This window comes from Paramisgurnus dabryanus, chromosome 11 (genome assembly GCF_030506205.2).
Source record: "Paramisgurnus dabryanus chromosome 11, PD_genome_1.1, whole genome shotgun sequence".
Classification (NCBI taxonomy): Eukaryota; Metazoa; Chordata; class Actinopteri; order Cypriniformes; family Cobitidae; genus Paramisgurnus; species Paramisgurnus dabryanus.
The window spans coordinates 24,182,152-24,201,566 of NC_133347.1; the positions used below are offsets into that span (position 1 = coordinate 24,182,152).

Genomic DNA, 19,415 nt, shown 5'->3' on the forward strand with positions numbered 1-19,415 from the left:
AGTCCTGATTGCAAGTACATTTTTAAAAATGTTTGCACTGTTAGTGTAACAAGTTAAAATAAAAAAATAATAAAAACATTTGTTAAATGAGTCTAAAAAAGAAGTTGTAACATCATTTGCAAGGTCTTAATACAGTAATTGCAGTTTACATCAAACAAAACATTCACGACTGTAACAAAAACGAGCAACAGCAGAACTTTTAGTGTTGACAGGTCTGTTTAAGCCAACGTTTTAGATGTGATCGAAAGAGGCTATGTTTATATCTCTAATTATTGACGGAATGGTGTTCCACTCCTGAGAAGCCCTAACAGAAAAGGCATACTGACTAAAAGCACATTTTCTGTGTGGAATAATACAGTCACCTACTGACATTCCTCTAGTAATTCTGTGTTTAGTTGTTCTAAGATTAATAAAATCACGAATGGGTGGCGGGGCCATGTCATGTAAAATTTTGTAGACCTGGCAGCAATTTACAAACTTTATTAGATTTTCCCAACTTAAAATATTGTATTTTGATTAACTGGCGCAATGGTGAAAGTGTTTTGGTTTCTGTTTGTTTATATAAAGATTGTAGTCGTTTCAGGGTAGTAGAGTTTGACTGGGACCAGCTCGTTTAACAGTACACTGTAAAAAAAACTTTGGTTTTGTTAAATCAGTTCAGATTTACAAGTCATATCAACAGAAATTAGTTGTCACAACTTATAAAATATAGTTGAGAAAAGTCAACTTAAATTTATAAGTTATAACAACTCACCTGTAGTTATAACAACTCATCTCTAGTCAAGATAAATAATGGTAAGTTGAAATGACTTGTAAATCCGAGTTGATTCAACAAAAAAATGTAAGGCAGCAAAGTATTTTACAGTGTAGGTAAAATGGGATAGAATCATTGAATGCATGAATGTTTTGGCCGCTTTAATAGAAATAGAATTTCGAATAAATCAGAAATTTGCTAAGCTAAATTAGATTTTTTTTACAGGTTTGCTTTACATGTGATCTAAAATCTAATTTGTTGTCTATGTAAATGCGGAGATATTTATATTCTTGGACAATAGGGATGGGCGAATTCTCACGAAGAAAAACTTGCTGCACAATTTTTTTGTTTTTTAATTTTTTTATTGGTATTTCAAATGTACATACAAAACAGGCCTGCAATAGAAAAAAATAAACTACAATTGTCAAAGGCAGACACATTGCACCATAAACATTTACAGTTCAAATATGAAAATACAAGAAAATGAATTAAATAATATAATTAATGAAAATAAATAAATAAAATGAATTAAAGATGGAAAAATAAATAACTAATGGTAAAAATAAATAATACTTTTCACTAATGTTGACAATACAAGGGGTTACAAATAATTATTGGGTATAAAGATCTTTAAACTGTCGCCTCACAATAATAACGATAAGTCTAGTTGATGACGTAGTTCAAAGGACCTTCGGGAAATACGTTGGATTCAGAATTTACTTTGTATGAATTGAAAAAAGCGCTAGTAGGGGTTAAGCAAACTTCTCCAGGTAGAGATAACATTTGTTATGAGATGGTTAAACATTTATCAGAGACAGCATTAGAACCAAGGCTTTTTAATAAAAATTACCAAAAGATTGGAAGCATGGAGTCATTGTGCCAATTCCAAAACCAGGGAAGGATCATTCACAACCAAGTAACTATAGACCTATATCTTTAACGTCAAATTTGTGCAAACTAATGGAGCGTATGGTTATGATTAGATTGGTATATGTCATTGAAAGGGATAATATCTTCTCACCTTACCGAAGTGGATTTAGGAAAGAACGTAATACAACGGACTCAGTTCTTTGTTTAGAATCTGAAATAAGAAAAGCACATAAATAAGGAAGCATTAGTTGGGGTATTTTTGGATGTCGAAAAGGCATATGACATGATTTGGAAAGAGGGACTTTTTAATTAAATGAGAAGATCTTTATATGCAGATGATGGTGCGCTGTGGAAAAGAGGGCGTAATGTTAAATATGTGGAAAGATGTTTGCAGAATGCTGTTAAACTAGTAGAAGATTGGGCAAATGAATGGGGTTTTCGGTTTTCAGTAGACAAAACTCAGGTAATTTGTTTCGCAAAAAAGAAAAGTAACCCTACCATTAGCATTAAATTGTATGGACAAGAAGTGAAGCAAACAGCAGTTGTGCGTTTTATAGGTGTATGGATAGATGTTAAACTGAATTGTATAATACATATCCAGAAGCTTGTGGACAAATGCAAAAAAGCTTTAAATGTCATGAGGTGCTTAGCAGGAGTTGATTGGGGAGCATGTCGTCAGTCCCTTAAGACAGTTTATTGTGCCACAATAAGATCAGCAATAGATTACGGCAGGATGGTATATTGCACTGCATCTAAAGCCCAACTTGTAAAGCTAGAGGCAATTCAGTTGCAAGCTTTGCGAATTTGTTGTGGAGCTTTTAGATCCTCTCCAATACTGGCAGTGCAAGTAGAGATGGGGATATCCCTCAAAAATTTGTAGACTTAAGTTAAAAATTAGATATTGGAAAAGTATTAAGGGACATTTGGATCGTCATCCAATTAAAACGGTGTTGCAGGAATGTTGGGAACATGGACTTAAAAAGATATCAAGTTTTGGATGGACGACCAGTGAGGAGGCTCGGAAAATGGGGTTAAGTGAATTAAATGTTGCACCCACTGTAAATAGTTCAGCAATCCCTCCTTGGCTTTTCCCAATGCCTTTAACAGACACTCAATTCATTAAAGAAATGCAGAATGATGGCTTAAATAGTCTAGATATACAGAAATACATAGATCAAACGTATTATAGTGCAGTACAAATTCTGATGGTTCAAAAGATCCAGAATTCGGGAAAACGGCAGTATATCTATATGATATCAAAGTATCAAAAAGAACCTCAGATCATATTTCTGTATTCACAGCAAGGCAAGACATGATTTATGAAGTAATGCAGAGTCTTTACAGATCAAGACAGTATGGATTATTGGTCAATTTTGTATGGATTCCATCGCATATGGGGGTGGAAGGAAATGAAGAAGCTGGCAATTTTGCCAAGCAGGCATTAAATCATCCACAAAATGATATTGAAGTAGCATTAAGTAAGACAGAAATTAAAGTGATAATAGAGAAAACAAATACAGGAAATTTGGCAGAAGGAATGAAGAAATAAAAGGTAGACATTTTTACTGCATTCAATTAGAAGTTGGTTCAGTGAGAAGAAGATTCGGAAATAGGAAAGAGGACGTTTTAGTCACAAGAATGCATCTAGGACACTGTTTATTAAATAAATGTCTTCAAAGAATTGTTAAACATGACAATGGAAATTGTGAAAAATGTGGGTTAGCTGAAACTGTAGGACTATTCTATGTGCTTATAGAATGTGAACCTTATGAAAGAGAGCGATCCAAGCTAAGACAAGCTTTAAGAAATATTGAGATAAATGAGATGACACTTCAGGTTCTCCTAGGGAAAAGTACTAAGCAATCAAAAATATACCACAAGTTAATTATATTTTTAAAGGAAAGAGGATTAATTTATAGGATGTAAAATTAACTTCTGTGTAAACTCTTAAATATAATGTTTTTTTTTTTTTTTTTTGACAGAGTAGGTTAAGTTTAAATCTTCATTTCAAATATGCGCTTCACGCTCCTTTTCAGTAGGTGGCGGGAATGCACATAGATATGTATATAAAGGCTAGATGGCTCGTCCGCGCTGATGGCCAATTGAGTGGAACGTCCGCATTTTGGCGGCCATCTTAGGACAGGGCGCTCGCTCACTCGTAGCATTGAGTTTTAATGATGCAGGTACTTTTAAATGACCATAATTTTCAAACGGATTGGTTTGTTATAAACGTCAAAGATGTACCTATGACACTTGCTTAATTTTTTACCGATTTTCAAACGGATTGGTTTGTTATAAACGTCAAAGATGTACCTATGACACTGAATACGTATACTAAAAATAAATAAAAATTCATGAAACATGTTAAAGCATCCAGAATTATAGCCACGTTAATAACGTTTGTAAAAAACCAAACCGTTTGTAAATCCGTCAAGAATTCAGCAAGTTACGAGCATTTTAGTTGGCGTATGTCACTCACCTTCCATCCACAGCAGCAGGGAGCAGCACTATGGCAGCACTGACCTAAGATGGCCGCCAAGTGACGACACAGCTGACTCCGCCTTGAGCCATCTAGCCTTTATATACATATCTATGGGAATGCATCTTTTAAGTTGGTTTGCCAACCGCCATTAAACCCTAGAAGAAGAAGACGATGACGTAGTTTGTGTGCGCCCAAGTTCACGTGCGGAGGGAAAACAAGCATGGCGGAAGGCGGACGTGAGGCTGTCTAAGGAGGTACTTGTTGTTTTATTACCATGAATTTACCAGTAAAACAAAATGTGCTGTTCCATCTTTTTACCAGTAAGACATCATTCACACATTAGTATCAAAATACCAGTAAACTCGGAGAAAAAGCGGAAGTTACCTGTGGCGCGCGGCCACTGAGCTCAGTGTCGTATTTGTAAACAATGGCGGGTTATGACTTAATATCCACGGTCCGTATTTTGTTGTTTTCACATCTGTTGCAAACGCTGACGGTCGCGAAGTTGTACACGGGTTGTTTGGAGAAATTCAGCATTACATCACTTACAATTGGATCCTCTGCAGCAAATGGGTGCCGTGAGAATGAGAGTCCAAACTTTCCACCTCTTGTGAAGTGAGAAGATGCATGTTTGGACGGTAGCCCATGTTATGCATATCAGACTGACTGACTGTTTCCTTTGACAGATTAAAGGTCCCGTTTTTCCTGTTTTTTTTAAACTATGATTGTGTTTATGACGTGCAATATAGCGTGTGTTCAAGTTTTGTGTGTAAAAAACACAGTATTTTTCACATAATTACTTATCTCTATAGAGCTGTTTTCACTGTCCTAACAGTGCTGATGTCTTCCTTGTTCTATGAAGTCCCTACTTCAGAAATACGTACCAGTTCTGATTGTGTAGTTTGTTTAGTGTGCTGTGATTCAACAGCCATTTGAGCTTAGCTGGCGACTGACTTATTCCTCTGGCCGGAGGTTAGTAAAAAAACATCTTCTTTGGATTTCATTCAACTGGGAAGTAGAGGGCTGTAGTCCAAACCGTCCATTCACTGTAGTAGGTATGATGACAAAATTTTCAAAAACCCCAAAACTCTAAATTTATCACATGACTAGACAGAGCAGACATTCCCATTTGCAAAGAAACAAGGATTGTAAAAATCTGTTGAGTATTGAGAAAGTTATGATATTTTTAATATTAGAAATCAGGGGAAAAAGTTATATATGGATGTCTATGGAATGTGTGTGACCGAAATGCTGCTTATTCACAAGATTTTGCTTGTAACTTTCTCATTTTATCAGATATTTGCATGAAATTTTAACAGAAGGTAGAATTTTGTTAGTACTTTCAAAATAAATTATAAACATTTACTGTTTTAGTTGGAATGGGCATCAAACTTTAGTTGGAATGTGCATCAGACCCATGGTAACCATTGTTTTTAGAACGATTCCTGCAGTGGACGTTCTGACAGAGCGTTCACTGTAGTCTATTAATAGATACGTGACTACCAAATTTCCGCGGTTTATTTAAATACCTTCTCCACCATAGACTCAGACTACAATGTTTCAGGACCAAGATAAAAGATATTTATTTGGGTCCATCTACCTTTCATTAGAGACCAGAGCTTAGTGGAAGCACACCGTCCGGTTGAAACTGACACAAATGTTTAAACAGTTGCTGTGAATCAAAAACACCTCCGAGTTGAAAGTTAAAAATATCAAACGCTTCCGGTGGTCGGACTTGACCTATTTATTGTCGTATTTAGTAAAAACATACTACAACCTTGAGGCGAAAAGTGGATATTGCATGACACACATTTAAAAGTACTGCGTGGGCTGAAACAGATTCTTCGACCCAGAAATTCGACGCGCGTGCCCGCTATGTCAGCATTGCTAACTGTAGGCTTTGAAAGGGGAATTCTGTTAAAGAAAATATATCGCTTGGCATTGAATTTTGAGCTTTATCATTTTACAGGTATTATTTATGCTCTAACAGAAACATTACACACTAACTAAAGTTAAAAAAATGGGATCAGGAAAAACGGGACCTTTAAACCTTACAGCTAAATCTGCGGAAAGAAGCCCCTGCCTCATATGGCAGAGAAACAAGAAAAACTGATCCAAGACACAAATGTTGCGAGCATGATGTTGTGCTCTTCCATAATAGGAGATGTTTCCAGGTAATCATGGGTCAGTGACAACCATGGGTAACGTGCAGTATCGGAATTTGATCGGTCCTGTAAGTCCGATATCCGATCCAGCAAAAAAGGCCGGATCGGCCCCGATACGATCCAGAATATCGGATCGGTGCATCCCTAGTATTTTTGGTAAATTTCAGTCAAGATATTTGAGAATACTGCATTTATATTTTTTAAGTTTTTAAAACTATAACTATTACTCATTTCAAATTAATATTCTTTGTATTTAACATCAACTTTAAAAAGAAAGAGTAAGTTTACACACAAAACTACTATGTATGAATATAACTAAGGTTAAGTTCTAAGGAATATAACCTAGATTAATCCAAACCCTGTCTGGGAAACTACCCAATAAGTTAAACTCACTAATTGTTACAGGCAATGTTTTTTTTCCCTTTTTTGTATTTATTGAAGAGTTTTCTTTTTGTGTCTTAGCAGAAGGGTTGTGAGTAAATGTTGTTGATTGTACAGACACTGGATCAGGATAGCATATGTGACGACTGTCTTATTGATTATAACAAATGTAATTATGGCTCAATGGTATAAAAGGGGTTTAGGTGTTAGTAAGTTTAAGCTTCTACCTACTCATTTTGAGCATCATTTCTATTTTTTTTTCTTTCTTCCTTTTTTTCTCCTTACTTGTATTGTATTGAAATTTGTTATTATGTTGATTTTTATGTAACTTAGATGCTCAAATAAATAAAAATGATGCTGATGATGATAACTTGTTACAAACCAGTTTGCCTTTATTTCATATGTGTGATGCTTAGATTTTTTATTGAAACAGCTAGTTTAGATTTTAAGCATTATGGCAATTGGTGTTTCCTTTAGCTGATCACTTGTTTTCCTCTGACCTTTAAAACATCACCTTGTTCATACTGTTTAAAAGTAAATAAACGTGGACAACAATACATTTTACAGTGTAATGGTAAATATTTAATGTCTCACAGTACATTACTAGAGGAAAGACCATAAAATTGCTGTTCATATTACAGTTTGAAATGTACAGTAAATGCATTTACAACAAGGTAACAACTAGTGCAGTGTTTCTCAACTCCGGTCCTTGCCTCTGGCCCCCCTCCCAGAATATTTGAAATGTCTCCCTAATTAATATCAGGTGTTTTATATAAGAAGACATCTAAAACATTCTGGGAGGGGGCCCGAGGACTGGAGTAGAGAAACACTGCACTAGATATATTAATACAGTGTTTTACTGTTTATTTGCAGTATTTGATGTTACTATAATTTCAACAAGCATTTTTTACAGTATCACTCGTTCATTAGTGAATTTTCATGTGGTGCTTAAGATTTCCTTTCTGTTTAAAAATCCTTTTCATACTAAGGACAATGTTTATGGATGCTCTCCAGTGTGAATTCTCATGTGAATCCTAAGACTAGGACTCCATCTGAAACTCTCGCCACACTGAAGACATGAGTATGGACGCTCTCCAGTGTGACATCTCATGTGGCTGTCAAGACTTTCTTTGCGTTTGAAACTCTTTCCACACTGAAGACATGCGTATGGACGCTCTCCAGTGTGACATCTCATGTGGCTGTCAAGACTTTCTTTGCGTTTGAAACTCTTTCCACACTGAAGACATGAGTATGGACGCTCTCCAGAGTGAATTCTCTTATGACTTTCAAGTGCCGATTTCTGTTTGAAACTCTTTTCACACTGAAGACATGAGTATGGACGCTCTTCAGAGTGAATTCTCTTATGACCATCAAGTGCCGATTTCTGTTTGAAAGACTTTTCACACTGAAGACATGCGTATGGACGCTCTCCAGAGTGAACTCTCATGTGCACAATAAGCTGTGATTTCTGTATGAAACTCCTCACACACTGTAGACATTGGAATGGACGCTCTCCAGTGTGAATTCTCATGTGTATATCAAAAGTTGTTTTGTTTGTAAAACTCCCCCCACACTGAAGACATATGTATGGATGCTCTCCAGTATGAACGCTCACATGTTTTTTAAGTGCCGATTTCTGCTTGAAACCCTTTTTACAATGAGGACATGCAAATGGATGCTCTCCAGTGTGAACTCTCATGTGCAGATTAAGCCCTGATTTCTGGATGAAACTCTTTCCACACTCAAGACATGAATATGGACGCTCTCCAGTGTGAATTCTCATGTGCATTTTAAGACTTTTTTTCTCTGTGAAACTCTTTCCACACTGAAGACATGTATATGGACGCTCTCCAGTGTGAGTTCTCATGTGGCTGTCAAGATATGATTTCTGTGCGAAACTCCTGTCACACTGAAGACATGTATATGGACGCTCTCCAGTGTGAGTTCTCACATGTTTTTCAAGTGTTGATTTCTGTTTGAAATCCTTTTTACAATAAGGACATGCATATGGATGCTCTCCAGTGTGAACTGTCATGTGCATATCAAGATGTGATTTCTGGATAAAACTCCACCCACACTGCAGACATGTGTATGGGCGCTCTCCAATGTGAATTTTCACGTTTTCCACAGAATGTCTTTTAAGTGTAAAACTGTTCTCACAGTGAGATGAGGATTTGCCCCCTTCTGTACTTTGCTTTCTTTTTAGAGAGAAAGTATTTTCCATCTGCAAGTTTCTCAATGTTTCTCTCAGTATGAAATGATGAGGTGTCTGATAGTAGTGTTTCTCCTCAACTTCATCCAGTTCATCACTTTCAACTTTCAGGTCCATTAAGTCTAAAATGAAACAAAAGAATTTGGTGTTGATTTTTTTTTGTCATTCTCATGTTAATGTATCTGTATTGTTTTAATTGTTTTTGTACAGCGCTTTGAGATGTACACTTTAAAGGCGCTATAGAAAATAAAGTTTATTATTATTATTATTGTTGTTATTATTAATATCATAAACCCTCAGGAAAATGATATACCTCTATAAGTTAGATATGCTTTTTACTATGATTCAAATCTGATACACCGGCTGAAATTTTACCTTGATGTTCCTCGCCAATTATAAATGCATAAACATAAATAGACACTGACCTTTATATTCCTCTGTGTCGATTTGTTTAATTCGGCATAGGTCTGGATCACTCATGTCTTCAGTCTTCTCTTTAATCAAAACATAAATTAATAAATTTTACCTTAACAACTTTAATAATTTGTTAAAATACTAACTGCTCCAATATACAGAACAAATAATTATGATGTCAACAATAGTGTGTAGATCCAATATTATTTACATTGAATAAAGGAAAATGTAATTAAATTGTATATAATATTATTAAAGATAATTCAATTTGAGAGAAATGCAATTTCCATTGAGAGGAAGAATATAGAAAAATAAAAATTCAGCTTTATCAAGTCTATTACCTCGACTCTTCCAACAATCAATGTCAGTGTTGGAAACTGTTTCCAGTGAAGACCAGGAGTCTTGTATTGTCTTCAGCAGTAGTCTTACTTATTGTAGATAGCGAAGTCTTTAAATCCGAGCGTACTCCTACTGGTGCTGCAGTCATCAAGTCTAACTGATGCTGGAACTACATTGCATTTGTACACATTTTAATGGGCGGTCCTATAACATGGAAACAAAGCACTTAACTTTAAACAAAACATTGAAAGGGAGTAGCACAGCCACTCCTAATCCTGGAATTTCACCAATCCATAATCTCATTAACATAAGTGTCCCATCCAGACCACTTCATTATCATAGAAATGGACTCTTGGCTGATTCATAAGCAAATGGACACAAACTCACAGCATTGGATGGGCCATCAAGAGCCATTACATTCTGCTTTCTATATCCTTAATGACCCAATCCAAATGTATATCTTTTAACATTTAATATAAAGATAGGAGATAGGAGAGCGGTTTTTTAAGCAAAGAGTTTTAAACGGATGCATTTGTTTAAAGCAAAGCATTTAGTTACTTACCAGGCTACATATGAAGCAGCTCTTTACGCCTTCTAACGTCTCATAATTGGTCCTCATTTATGTCCAAGAGACTCAATAATAATCTTTTACATTCAATCCTTTAATCTTTCATATTTAAAAGCATTTTTGTGCTGCTGCGCATTCATGTACGTGATAAGCAAACCCGCGTTGTCCTCCTGCTTATAGGCGTATAATACTAATGCGCTCTTTAAATAACAAAAATCATATTGCGCCATTGACTTTAGACTTTAGAGCAGGTTTTTGTTGGTCAACAACGTAGTCTATTTTAGTTGCCTCAAAATAGAAACGCGCCAACAATAAACCTCGCTTTTTTAAATCTTACTTTGACAGCCAACATATAGTTCGATTACATAACAACTTAGTTAAGGTTAAATAATTAATCTGACCATACAATAACCAGAGGTTAATGGCAAAAGCAATTTAAAAATACCGCTCCATGCTTATGTGCTCTTGTTAAAAAGTACTCATGTAGCCCCCTGCAATCACTTATATACAACTTAATACAAAACTTAAACTATAACCAGGGGTTCAAACTAGCTCCATAGCCAAATATAATTAAATCATAAAACTATATAACAACTCAATTATAGCAGAGATAATTATGACTTCCATCCTGATAGCCCACATATAAATGCAACTGCATAACAACTTTAGAGTTAGAACTTCTGAATGAACCCTGATCAAAGATTTGTGGTAATAACATATCATAGTACTTTATAGTAAATTAGAATAGTCAATAATACATGGCAAATTAGAATGAATACAAACGTAACTGTTATTGACCGGGTAGAAAAATCATAATCCAGATGCCAATTCACAATCTAATTTAAAATATGAAGCATAAATTGAGTCTAAGACTCAAGCTTTAGTATTTGAACTTTATTTTATTTTGCAAATGAAATGAGTTATTTTTAAATGAGTTATTTTATAGTTTTATTCTGTAAAGACAAAGACTTGTTTAATGTTTAATGTTCATTTTTGAATTTTTTTTGCCAGTAAATAACATTAAATCTACAGTAAGTTACTGGCAAACAGCTGCATAACTTCAGCAAATGTTACAGTTTAGGCTTTAGGAATAACTTTAAATGGTAAAGCTCATTGAAATGTTTTTGACACAAAGTCAAAGAAGGTGAAGTGAGACATTTGACCACAGAAAATGGGGATTAAAACATTGAATAGAAACTCATTTCAGTATTTGTTTTTTAATAAAGACAAAAGAATAATAATTAGAGGGCCATAACCTGGCTTTAGAGGTCAATGTGTGCCAGGATGCTGAAACTTGAATGGCGCAGAGCCACAAAAAACAGAGACAATACACTGAATGGCTTAGAAGAGGTGAATAAACAAATGCTAGCATTTTGTTGTTTTCTCTAAATAAATTATCATGTCATGTTTAAGAAAAAACATTTAAATAAAAAATAACACACACTTTTTGTCATCAGGAATCAATACATTTTGACTTTACAAAATATATTTCCAAGTGCTTCAAATGCAACCAAACTTATACTTTTAGTGCAAAGCATTCATAAACTATTTTTGAGTTTGGCTATGACATTTCTTTTTTTTCAAAAGCAGGGTAACAGGTTAAAATGTATTAACAACTTCTTACTGATTTGGTAGTGCTTATTTGTTTTAGATTTATAACATCATATCACACACAATAAGTATCAACTTTTTCTGTTCTGGGAGTCTCTCTTTAAGAAAGATGTGTTCATTTTTTACACATTAGTGTTATACTATTTATGGGGCGGTTCCCCGGACAGGGATTGGACTACTCCTAGACTAAAATAAATGTAAGAGCTGTCCAAAATAAAAACAACTTGCACTGACATATCTTAAAATACATCAGTGCCCTTTGTTTTAGTCAGCCATGTTTGTTAAAACTAGTTATACCACGGGCCTGTTGAATGCTGTATTCTGATTGGCTGAGAAATGTTCCGTGGGTATGCATTCATTTCTGATAACCGCACACCTAACTTGTTAAATGTCTTTAAAATAGGCACCAGAGCAATGTTTGTGGTAACCGTGGTATAAGAGGAATAATTGACTCCGGTCCTTTGAATTATTTGAAAATAATGCAAACCCTCGGTGTAACGGAACAACGCGAATTGCACCTTGGGTGTGCATTATTTTCTTATAATTCAATGGCCCGTCGTCAATTATTCCTTACTTATAACACAGAAAGAAATCTTAAACCACATTAAATGTGTTGTCTGTAACTATACAACATTAACATATTTTTTTTAAGACAAATACACATTTTTCCACTTTTTTCACTGTGAGCACTAGACCTATGCTTTGCCTGTTTCTCGTGTTCCACTTCTAAAATCATTTTGTCTGCCTAAAAGGCTCATTTTTTTACCACATGAAATTTTCCTTATGTAGAATTAGTTGGGTTAAATGACACCCAATTTTCTTGGTCACCATTTTAGAATGATGTTGTGAATTTACTCATAAAACACAATATTTTCATAAACTCTGTATATTAAACACTGTGTAATATGGTGAGCATCAAAATCTAAGGTTACCTAAGCAGTTTTAAACAGTGCTCTCTTTATCTGGAGATATGACAGACTTGTAATTTTTTGCTTATAAATTTGGAAAACGCTTAAAATCATAAAACTGATTTATTTGGATTTTGTGTGTGATTCTGGATTCAGATGATACCCAGTGTTCTTACATTGACCATTTTTTGAATTCGCCTAAAATACTGTAGTTTACAAAAAGTGACAGAAGCCAATTAATAAAAGCAAACAATTAATAAAAGACTACTGTTAATCTCATGAAGTCAATTATGTTGAATGCACAGAGCTTGAAAATACACTTACATGCTTTTAGCAGTGACTGTTGTAGGAAAGGATAAAATAAGAGTCAATTTAACATCATCTGATTTTCTTTTCTCCCCTATCTTTATAATAAATGCTAAGAGAGACACATTTGGATTGGGCCATTAAGGATAAACAAAGCAGAATGTAATGGCTCTTGATGGCCCATGCAATGCTGGGAGTTTGTGGCCATTTGCTTATGATTCAGCCAAGAGTCCATTTCTATGATAATGAAGTGGTCTGGATGGGACATTTATGTTAATGAGATTATGGATTAGTGGAATTCCAGGATTAGGAGTGGCTGTGCTACTTCCTTTCAATGTTTTGTTTAAAGTTAAGTGCTTTGTTTCCATGTTATAGGACCGCCCCTTAAAATGTGTACAAATGCAATGTAGTTCCAGCATCAGTTAGAGTACGCTCTGATTTAAAGACTTCGCTATCTACAATAAAGACTACTGCTGAAAACAATATAAGACTCCTGGTCTTCACTGAAAACAGTTTCCAACACTGACATTGATTGTTGGAAGAGTCGAGGTAATAGGCATGATAAAGCTGAATTATTTATTTTTCTATATTCTCTCTCTCATCGTAAATTATTATTATTTTTAAATGATATTGTTGACCTCATAATTATTTGTTCTGTATATTCACAAACTAAAATCATTTTTTTTTTTTTATACATTTGCTTAAAGTTGTTAATGTGAAAATGTATTAATTTATGTTTTGTTTATAGAGAAGACTGAAGACATGAGTGATCCAGACCTATGCCGAATTAAACAAATCGACACAGAGGAATATAAAGGTTAGTGTCTATTTGTGTTTATGCATTTATAATTGGTGGGGAACATCAAGGTTAAATTTTAGCCGCTTCATGAGATTTGAATCATAGGAGAAAAGCATATCTAACTTATAGGAGCAGTTTCACAAACAGGGCTTACCATAGCCCCGGACTAAAATACATGTTCGGGCTGCCTTAATTTAAAAACACCTTTTACTGACATATCTTAACATAAATCAGTGCTATTGTTTTGTCTCAAGATGCACACCAGTATTGTTTTTAGTAAGGTTTGTTTGCAAAAACTACTTAAATATTCTAACAAAGGCTTTGTCCTGGGTTAATCTAAACCCTGTCTGGTAAACCGCCCCATATAGGTATAGCATTTTCCTGAAGGTTTATGATTTTTTTTTTACATGAAAATGACAGAAAAATTCTCTTTTGTTTAATTTTAGACTTATTGGACCTGAAAGTTGAAACTGATGAACTGGATGAAGTTGAGGAGAAACACTACTATCAGACACCTCATCATTTCATACTGAGAGAAACATTGAGAAACTTGCAGATGGAAAATACTTTCTCTCTAAAAAGAAAGCAAAGTACAGAAGGGGGCAAATCCTCATCTCACTGTGAGAACAGTTTTACACTTAAAAGACATTCTGAGGAACATGTGAAAATTCGAACTGGAGAGCGCCCATACAAATGTCTTCAATGCGGAAAGTGTTTCACACAGAAACCAAATCTTGATATGCACATGAGAATTCACACTGGAGAACGTCCATACACATGTGATCAGTGTGGAAAGAGTTTCAAACAGAAATCACAGCTTAAGGTTCACATGAGAGTTCACTCTGGAGAGCGTCCATATTCATGTCTTAAGTGTGACCGGAGTTTCACACACAAATCACATCTTGATGTGCACATGAAGCTTCACAATGGAGGGCATCCATACTCATGTCCTCAATGTGGAAAGGGTTTCACACAGAAACCAAATCTTGATATACACATGAAAGTTCACAAAGGAGAGCATCCATACTCATGTCTTGAGTGTGAAAAGAGTTACAAACGCAAAAAAGGTCTTGAGAATCACATGTTAATTCACAGTGAAGAGCATTCATACACATGTCCTCATTGTGAAAAGACTTTTAAACAGAAATCGACACTTGACAGCCACATGAGCGTTCACACTGAAGAGCGTCCATACTCATGTCTTCAATGTGGAAAGAGGTTCGTACTGAAATCAAGTCTTGACAGCCACATGAGAATTCACACTGGAGAGCGTCCATACTCATGTCTTCAATGTGGAAGAGGTTTCACACAGAAACCAAATCTTGATAAGCACATGAGAATTCACACTGGAGAGCGTCCATACACATGTCTTAAATGTGGAAGAGGTTTCACACAGAAATCAACTCTTTATGTGCACATGCGAATTCACACTAAAGACCGTTTGTTCGCATGTCTTCAGTGTGACATGAGTTTCACAAAGAAATCAGAGCTTAAGGTGCACGAGAGAATTCACACCAGAGAGCGTCCATGCCATACCTGTCTTCACTGTAAAAAAAGTTTTAAACACAAATCAACATTGGAAAGTCATATGAGAATTCACACTGGGGAGCATCCATACGCCTGTGATCAGTGTGGAAAGAGTTTCAAACAGAAATCAAGTCTTCACACCCACATGAGAATTCACACTGGAGAGTGTCCACACACATGTCTTCAGTGTGGAAAGAGTTTTAGACAGAAATCGGTGCTTCAGACACACATGAGAATTCACACTGGAGAGCGTCCATACACATGTCTTGAGTGTGGAAAGAGTTTCACACAGCATTCAATACTGAAGGACCACATGATAATTCACACTGTAGAGCGTCCATACTCATGTTCTCAGTGTGGAAAGAGTTTCAAACGCAAAGCAGGGCTTGAGATTCACATGAGAGTTCACACTGGAGAGCGTCCATACGCATGTCTTCAGTGTGAAAAGAGTTTCAAACGCAACAAAGATCTTGACCGTCACATGAGGATTCACTCTGGAGAGCGTCTACATATTTGTCCACAGTGTGGAAAGAGTTTTACACAGAAAGAAAATCTTGAAGTTCATATGAAAATTCACTATGGAGAAATGCTGTAAAAAATGTTGTCCAAAAAGTCTAGTGACTTACAGTGGTCTTGCAAGTCAAATACTGTACACTTAAATAACAGTAAAATGTTGTATATGAATTTGCTGTGTATAATTTAGCTTGCTGTAAATGTATTTAAAGAACATTTCATATTATAAAATTTACAGTTGTTTTGGTCTATCCTACACTCATGTACTCTTAAACACTAAATCTATACCATAAAATTGTAAGATTTACTGTAATTGGTTGTCCACCTTCTCCATTTGTTTACTGTAAAACAGTACGTACACGTTGCATAATTACTGCCTTTGATAAACAAACAGTTGGAAAGGCCAAAAACTGACATTGCAATAGCTTTTTGTTATGCAATATACTTTGTGAAATTTAGAAGATTTCTTCAATAAAACAATTGTAAAAGTGTTTAAGCCCTTTTCCACTATATGAGCACTAGACCTACACTCTAAAAATGGTTGGGTTAAAAACAACCCAATTGGCAACTCAACATGTAGTCATTTTAATCATTAATGGGATTCATATTCTGGGTTATTCTTACTGGGTTATCTTTAAATCAAGACCTGTGTAAACACCAAATAAAGGTTCATTTGACTGCAAAATAACTACAAACTCTAATATTACATTTTTACAGTTGGCAGTTGACGGTCAACAAATAGGATGTGACAAAAATGATGATCTGACTACAAAGAATAAAGTGCAGCAGTACTAAAATGTAGCAGATATTTAAGACATTCCCAATGCATTTTAAATAGGAATTATAAATGTTATACTTACTGGGTGAAGTTGTATGAAGGCCTTGCTAGCCTTATCAATGGATGGACGGAAGACCTTTCGACCAACTTTGCAGACTCTAGGAGGAAGATTGGAAAGGACCAAAAAAATCACATCTAATCTCTGCAAAAAACAAAAGATCTCTGATACGTTAGTTGGTCAATATACATTTGAAATCACAGGAGACAACCCAAAAATATTATGAAATTAATATAAAATAGTATCTAAATACCACCCAATAACACATATAAATTCCATGTTTGTTTACTTGTTAACCATCACTTCCATGCAGCCTCTGTTTTAGAGACAAACATACAATTATGTTTTCAAGTTCATGTCCAAACACTTCAATGATTGTTTCATTTTAAGGCAACACTATATAGTTTTTATACCTTTAAATAATGTCTCTAAAATTATTTCAGTTATAGAAAAACTTTTAACTGGATAAATTGTACTGTTGCTGCAACCTGAGCAGCCTCCTAGCTGCTACAAGCACACTCTGAAAGTGGCGGTGGAGGGTAGAGCACACAGCTCCGCCCCTCCCCCTGCCTGCAGAAAAGTGTCTGATAACAGGCACTGTTGCGCTTTTCAACCACATGGGGGAGCTGTAAGTCATTTTTACATGGAAACTACATAGTGTTGCTTTAAAAGAGAAGACCAAGCAACAATCGCATAAGACACTGGTTCTTGGAAATTTTTACTCACTTATCGTCGAGTTACCTGCCGTACCAACTGTGAATTTAATGTGCTGCTTGTCCCTGCTGCTCACTGACAGAGTAAAGTAGACGCGGGAAAGTTAGCTTGTGCTCGCCGTCTGTATTTCCATATCGAATGCCAAGAAAGCCACTTGTTTGTCACTAAATTTGGGAAAAAATGGGAACACTGCGTGTGTGTGACAAAAGCCGAAGTGGGGTGGCAGAGGTCTGACTCAGTACCGGTTTTGACTCACTTTGTTAAAGGCTCACAGAAATGGTCATGGGTTAACGTAATCAACCCTGTGATGGGGATTTTGAAACATCAAAAAAATATTATTAATATCTCACACATCTTAGGATGACTATTCAAGTCAATTTGTGTAAATGGTGATCTGAGTTCGAAATTTTTCTAAATAACACCCGTCGTCTTAGTCTGTATAAGTTAACACATTGCTGTCTTGCAAAATGTTATACGTGGCATTGTCACGTATTTCGAGATAGGACCAACTGCAGAAGCGCAGAACCATACGTCATGACAGTCTGAGACTGACAGCACCAGCTTGACAGTCTGAGGCCAGAAGTGGCAGAGTTCAAATCAAATGCTCAAGCTTTATTTTTTAAGATTTGTTTTAAATGTATTTTTTATGACACATAAAAAAATGGATAATAAACTATACATTTAACTATACAATAAAACTATTAACAATTGTCTATAGAAAAATAACTTTTTTTTTCTTTTTTTCACAATTTTGCAAGTTCTCCCACTTAGAAATCATGAAGGGGTCTGAAATTGTCATCGTTGGTGCATGTCCACTGTGAGAGACATCATCTAAAAAAATCCAGAAATCACAATATATGATTTTTTAACTTCTTCCTGAAATGAATGTAGTAGAGATGGATTTCATTATTATTGCCCTTTCATCATTAAATGTTCTGCAATACTGTATGTGTGACAATGCCACGCAAAACTGAGCAAAATAATGCATGACTATTTCACGGAAATTTGTGAGATCAGGTTGTTCCAGTGGCTCTGTCCTTTGTTGAGGACCGTTGCTGAGCACATTCAAACATCTAAGGGCGCAAAACACATGAGCCTCTTCAAACAACCCAGCATAACCCATCAGGTTTAACCCAACAGCTAGAAAACTGAAACTACCCAAAAGTGTTTAAAATGTGAAAGAATAACCCAACAAAACAATCCAGCAGACTCAACCCAGCATTTTGGATTAAAAAATAACAATTTTTAGAGTGTTTCATCTGAATGATCTGCCGGTCATGAACACGATCTCCTGACTCTATAAGAATCTTCAAGACTCTTTAACATGCCCCAGTGTAAATCTTTTGTGTCCCGGTGTAAATCTCAAGTTAACATTTTTAGCAGTTAACTAGGGTATTCCTTCACAAAGATAATCACGGCAAAAACGGATCTATATGCAGTTACCCAATTTACGCTTGTAAAAGCGACGAAGCAGTCGCATTGACTCATGCACACACGTATACATGTCCGCGCATGTCTTTGCGTTCATCCGCGCACAACCGCATTCAAAAGGTGACGCCACGCGAGTGAGTTAGCTTATGAAAACTTGACCAGACTAAAGTAAGTTTCTAAATGATAATTTTATTTTGACTCTTTTTTGCTTCTTTAGATAAACATGTTTTGTTCAAAGCAGGGAAAGGGAAAGCAGACAAGTGAGATGATGAGTTTGCATCGTCACCCTGTCAGGTCTGAAACATTAGAGGAAAAATCTCAGGAAAACCTCGTCAAGTCTGTAGAATTGCATTGTTGCTGAGAAAATCAACAGATGTATGTGTTATACGGTTCTGTATTTTCAGATATAAAATGAATATTTAGTTTACTAATATTTAACTCTAGGACACTAACTTTCATAAACAGTTAGCAGTAACGATGACTGAGATTATTTATAGCAGTCATAAAATGACGGGTTTCTTAAAATATTATTGTACAAATATTCTTATTAAAGTAAGTTATTAATCATTGCTATCATTGTATAAT

General features: G+C 35.4%; 2 protein-coding genes across 4 annotated transcripts; one reads left to right on the top strand and one right to left on the bottom strand.

Moving 5' to 3' along the window:
- The first annotated feature begins 4,230 nt into the window (after positions 1–4,230).
- Positions 4,231–16,339, top strand: LOC135729714 (uncharacterized). 3 transcript variants are annotated; one of them, XM_073816258.1, is made up of 3 exons: positions 4,231–4,360; positions 13,759–13,827; positions 14,256–16,339. In XM_073816258.1, the coding sequence occupies exons 2-3, from the start codon at positions 13,773–13,775 to the stop codon at positions 15,929–15,931; spliced, it is 1,731 nt and encodes a 576-aa protein (XP_073672359.1). In that variant the 5' UTR covers positions 4,231–4,360; positions 13,759–13,772; the 3' UTR covers positions 15,932–16,339. The 3 variants fall into 3 exon arrangements, with proteins under 3 accessions (XP_073672359.1, XP_073672361.1, XP_073672360.1); XM_073816259.1 differs by lacking the exon at positions 4,231–4,360 and adding an exon at positions 13,430–13,559; XM_073816260.1 differs by lacking the exon at positions 13,759–13,827 and having other exon boundaries at positions 4,295–4,360.
- Positions 4,319–9,528, bottom strand: LOC135730175 (uncharacterized). The gene is made up of 2 exons (XM_073816263.1): positions 9,290–9,528; positions 4,319–8,986 (listed from the first exon to the last, which is right to left on the bottom strand). The coding sequence occupies exons 1-2, from the start codon at positions 9,342–9,344 to the stop codon at positions 7,650–7,652; spliced, it is 1,392 nt and encodes a 463-aa protein (XP_073672364.1). The 5' UTR covers positions 9,345–9,528; the 3' UTR covers positions 4,319–7,649.
- Positions 16,340–19,415: the final 3,076 nt, after the last annotated feature.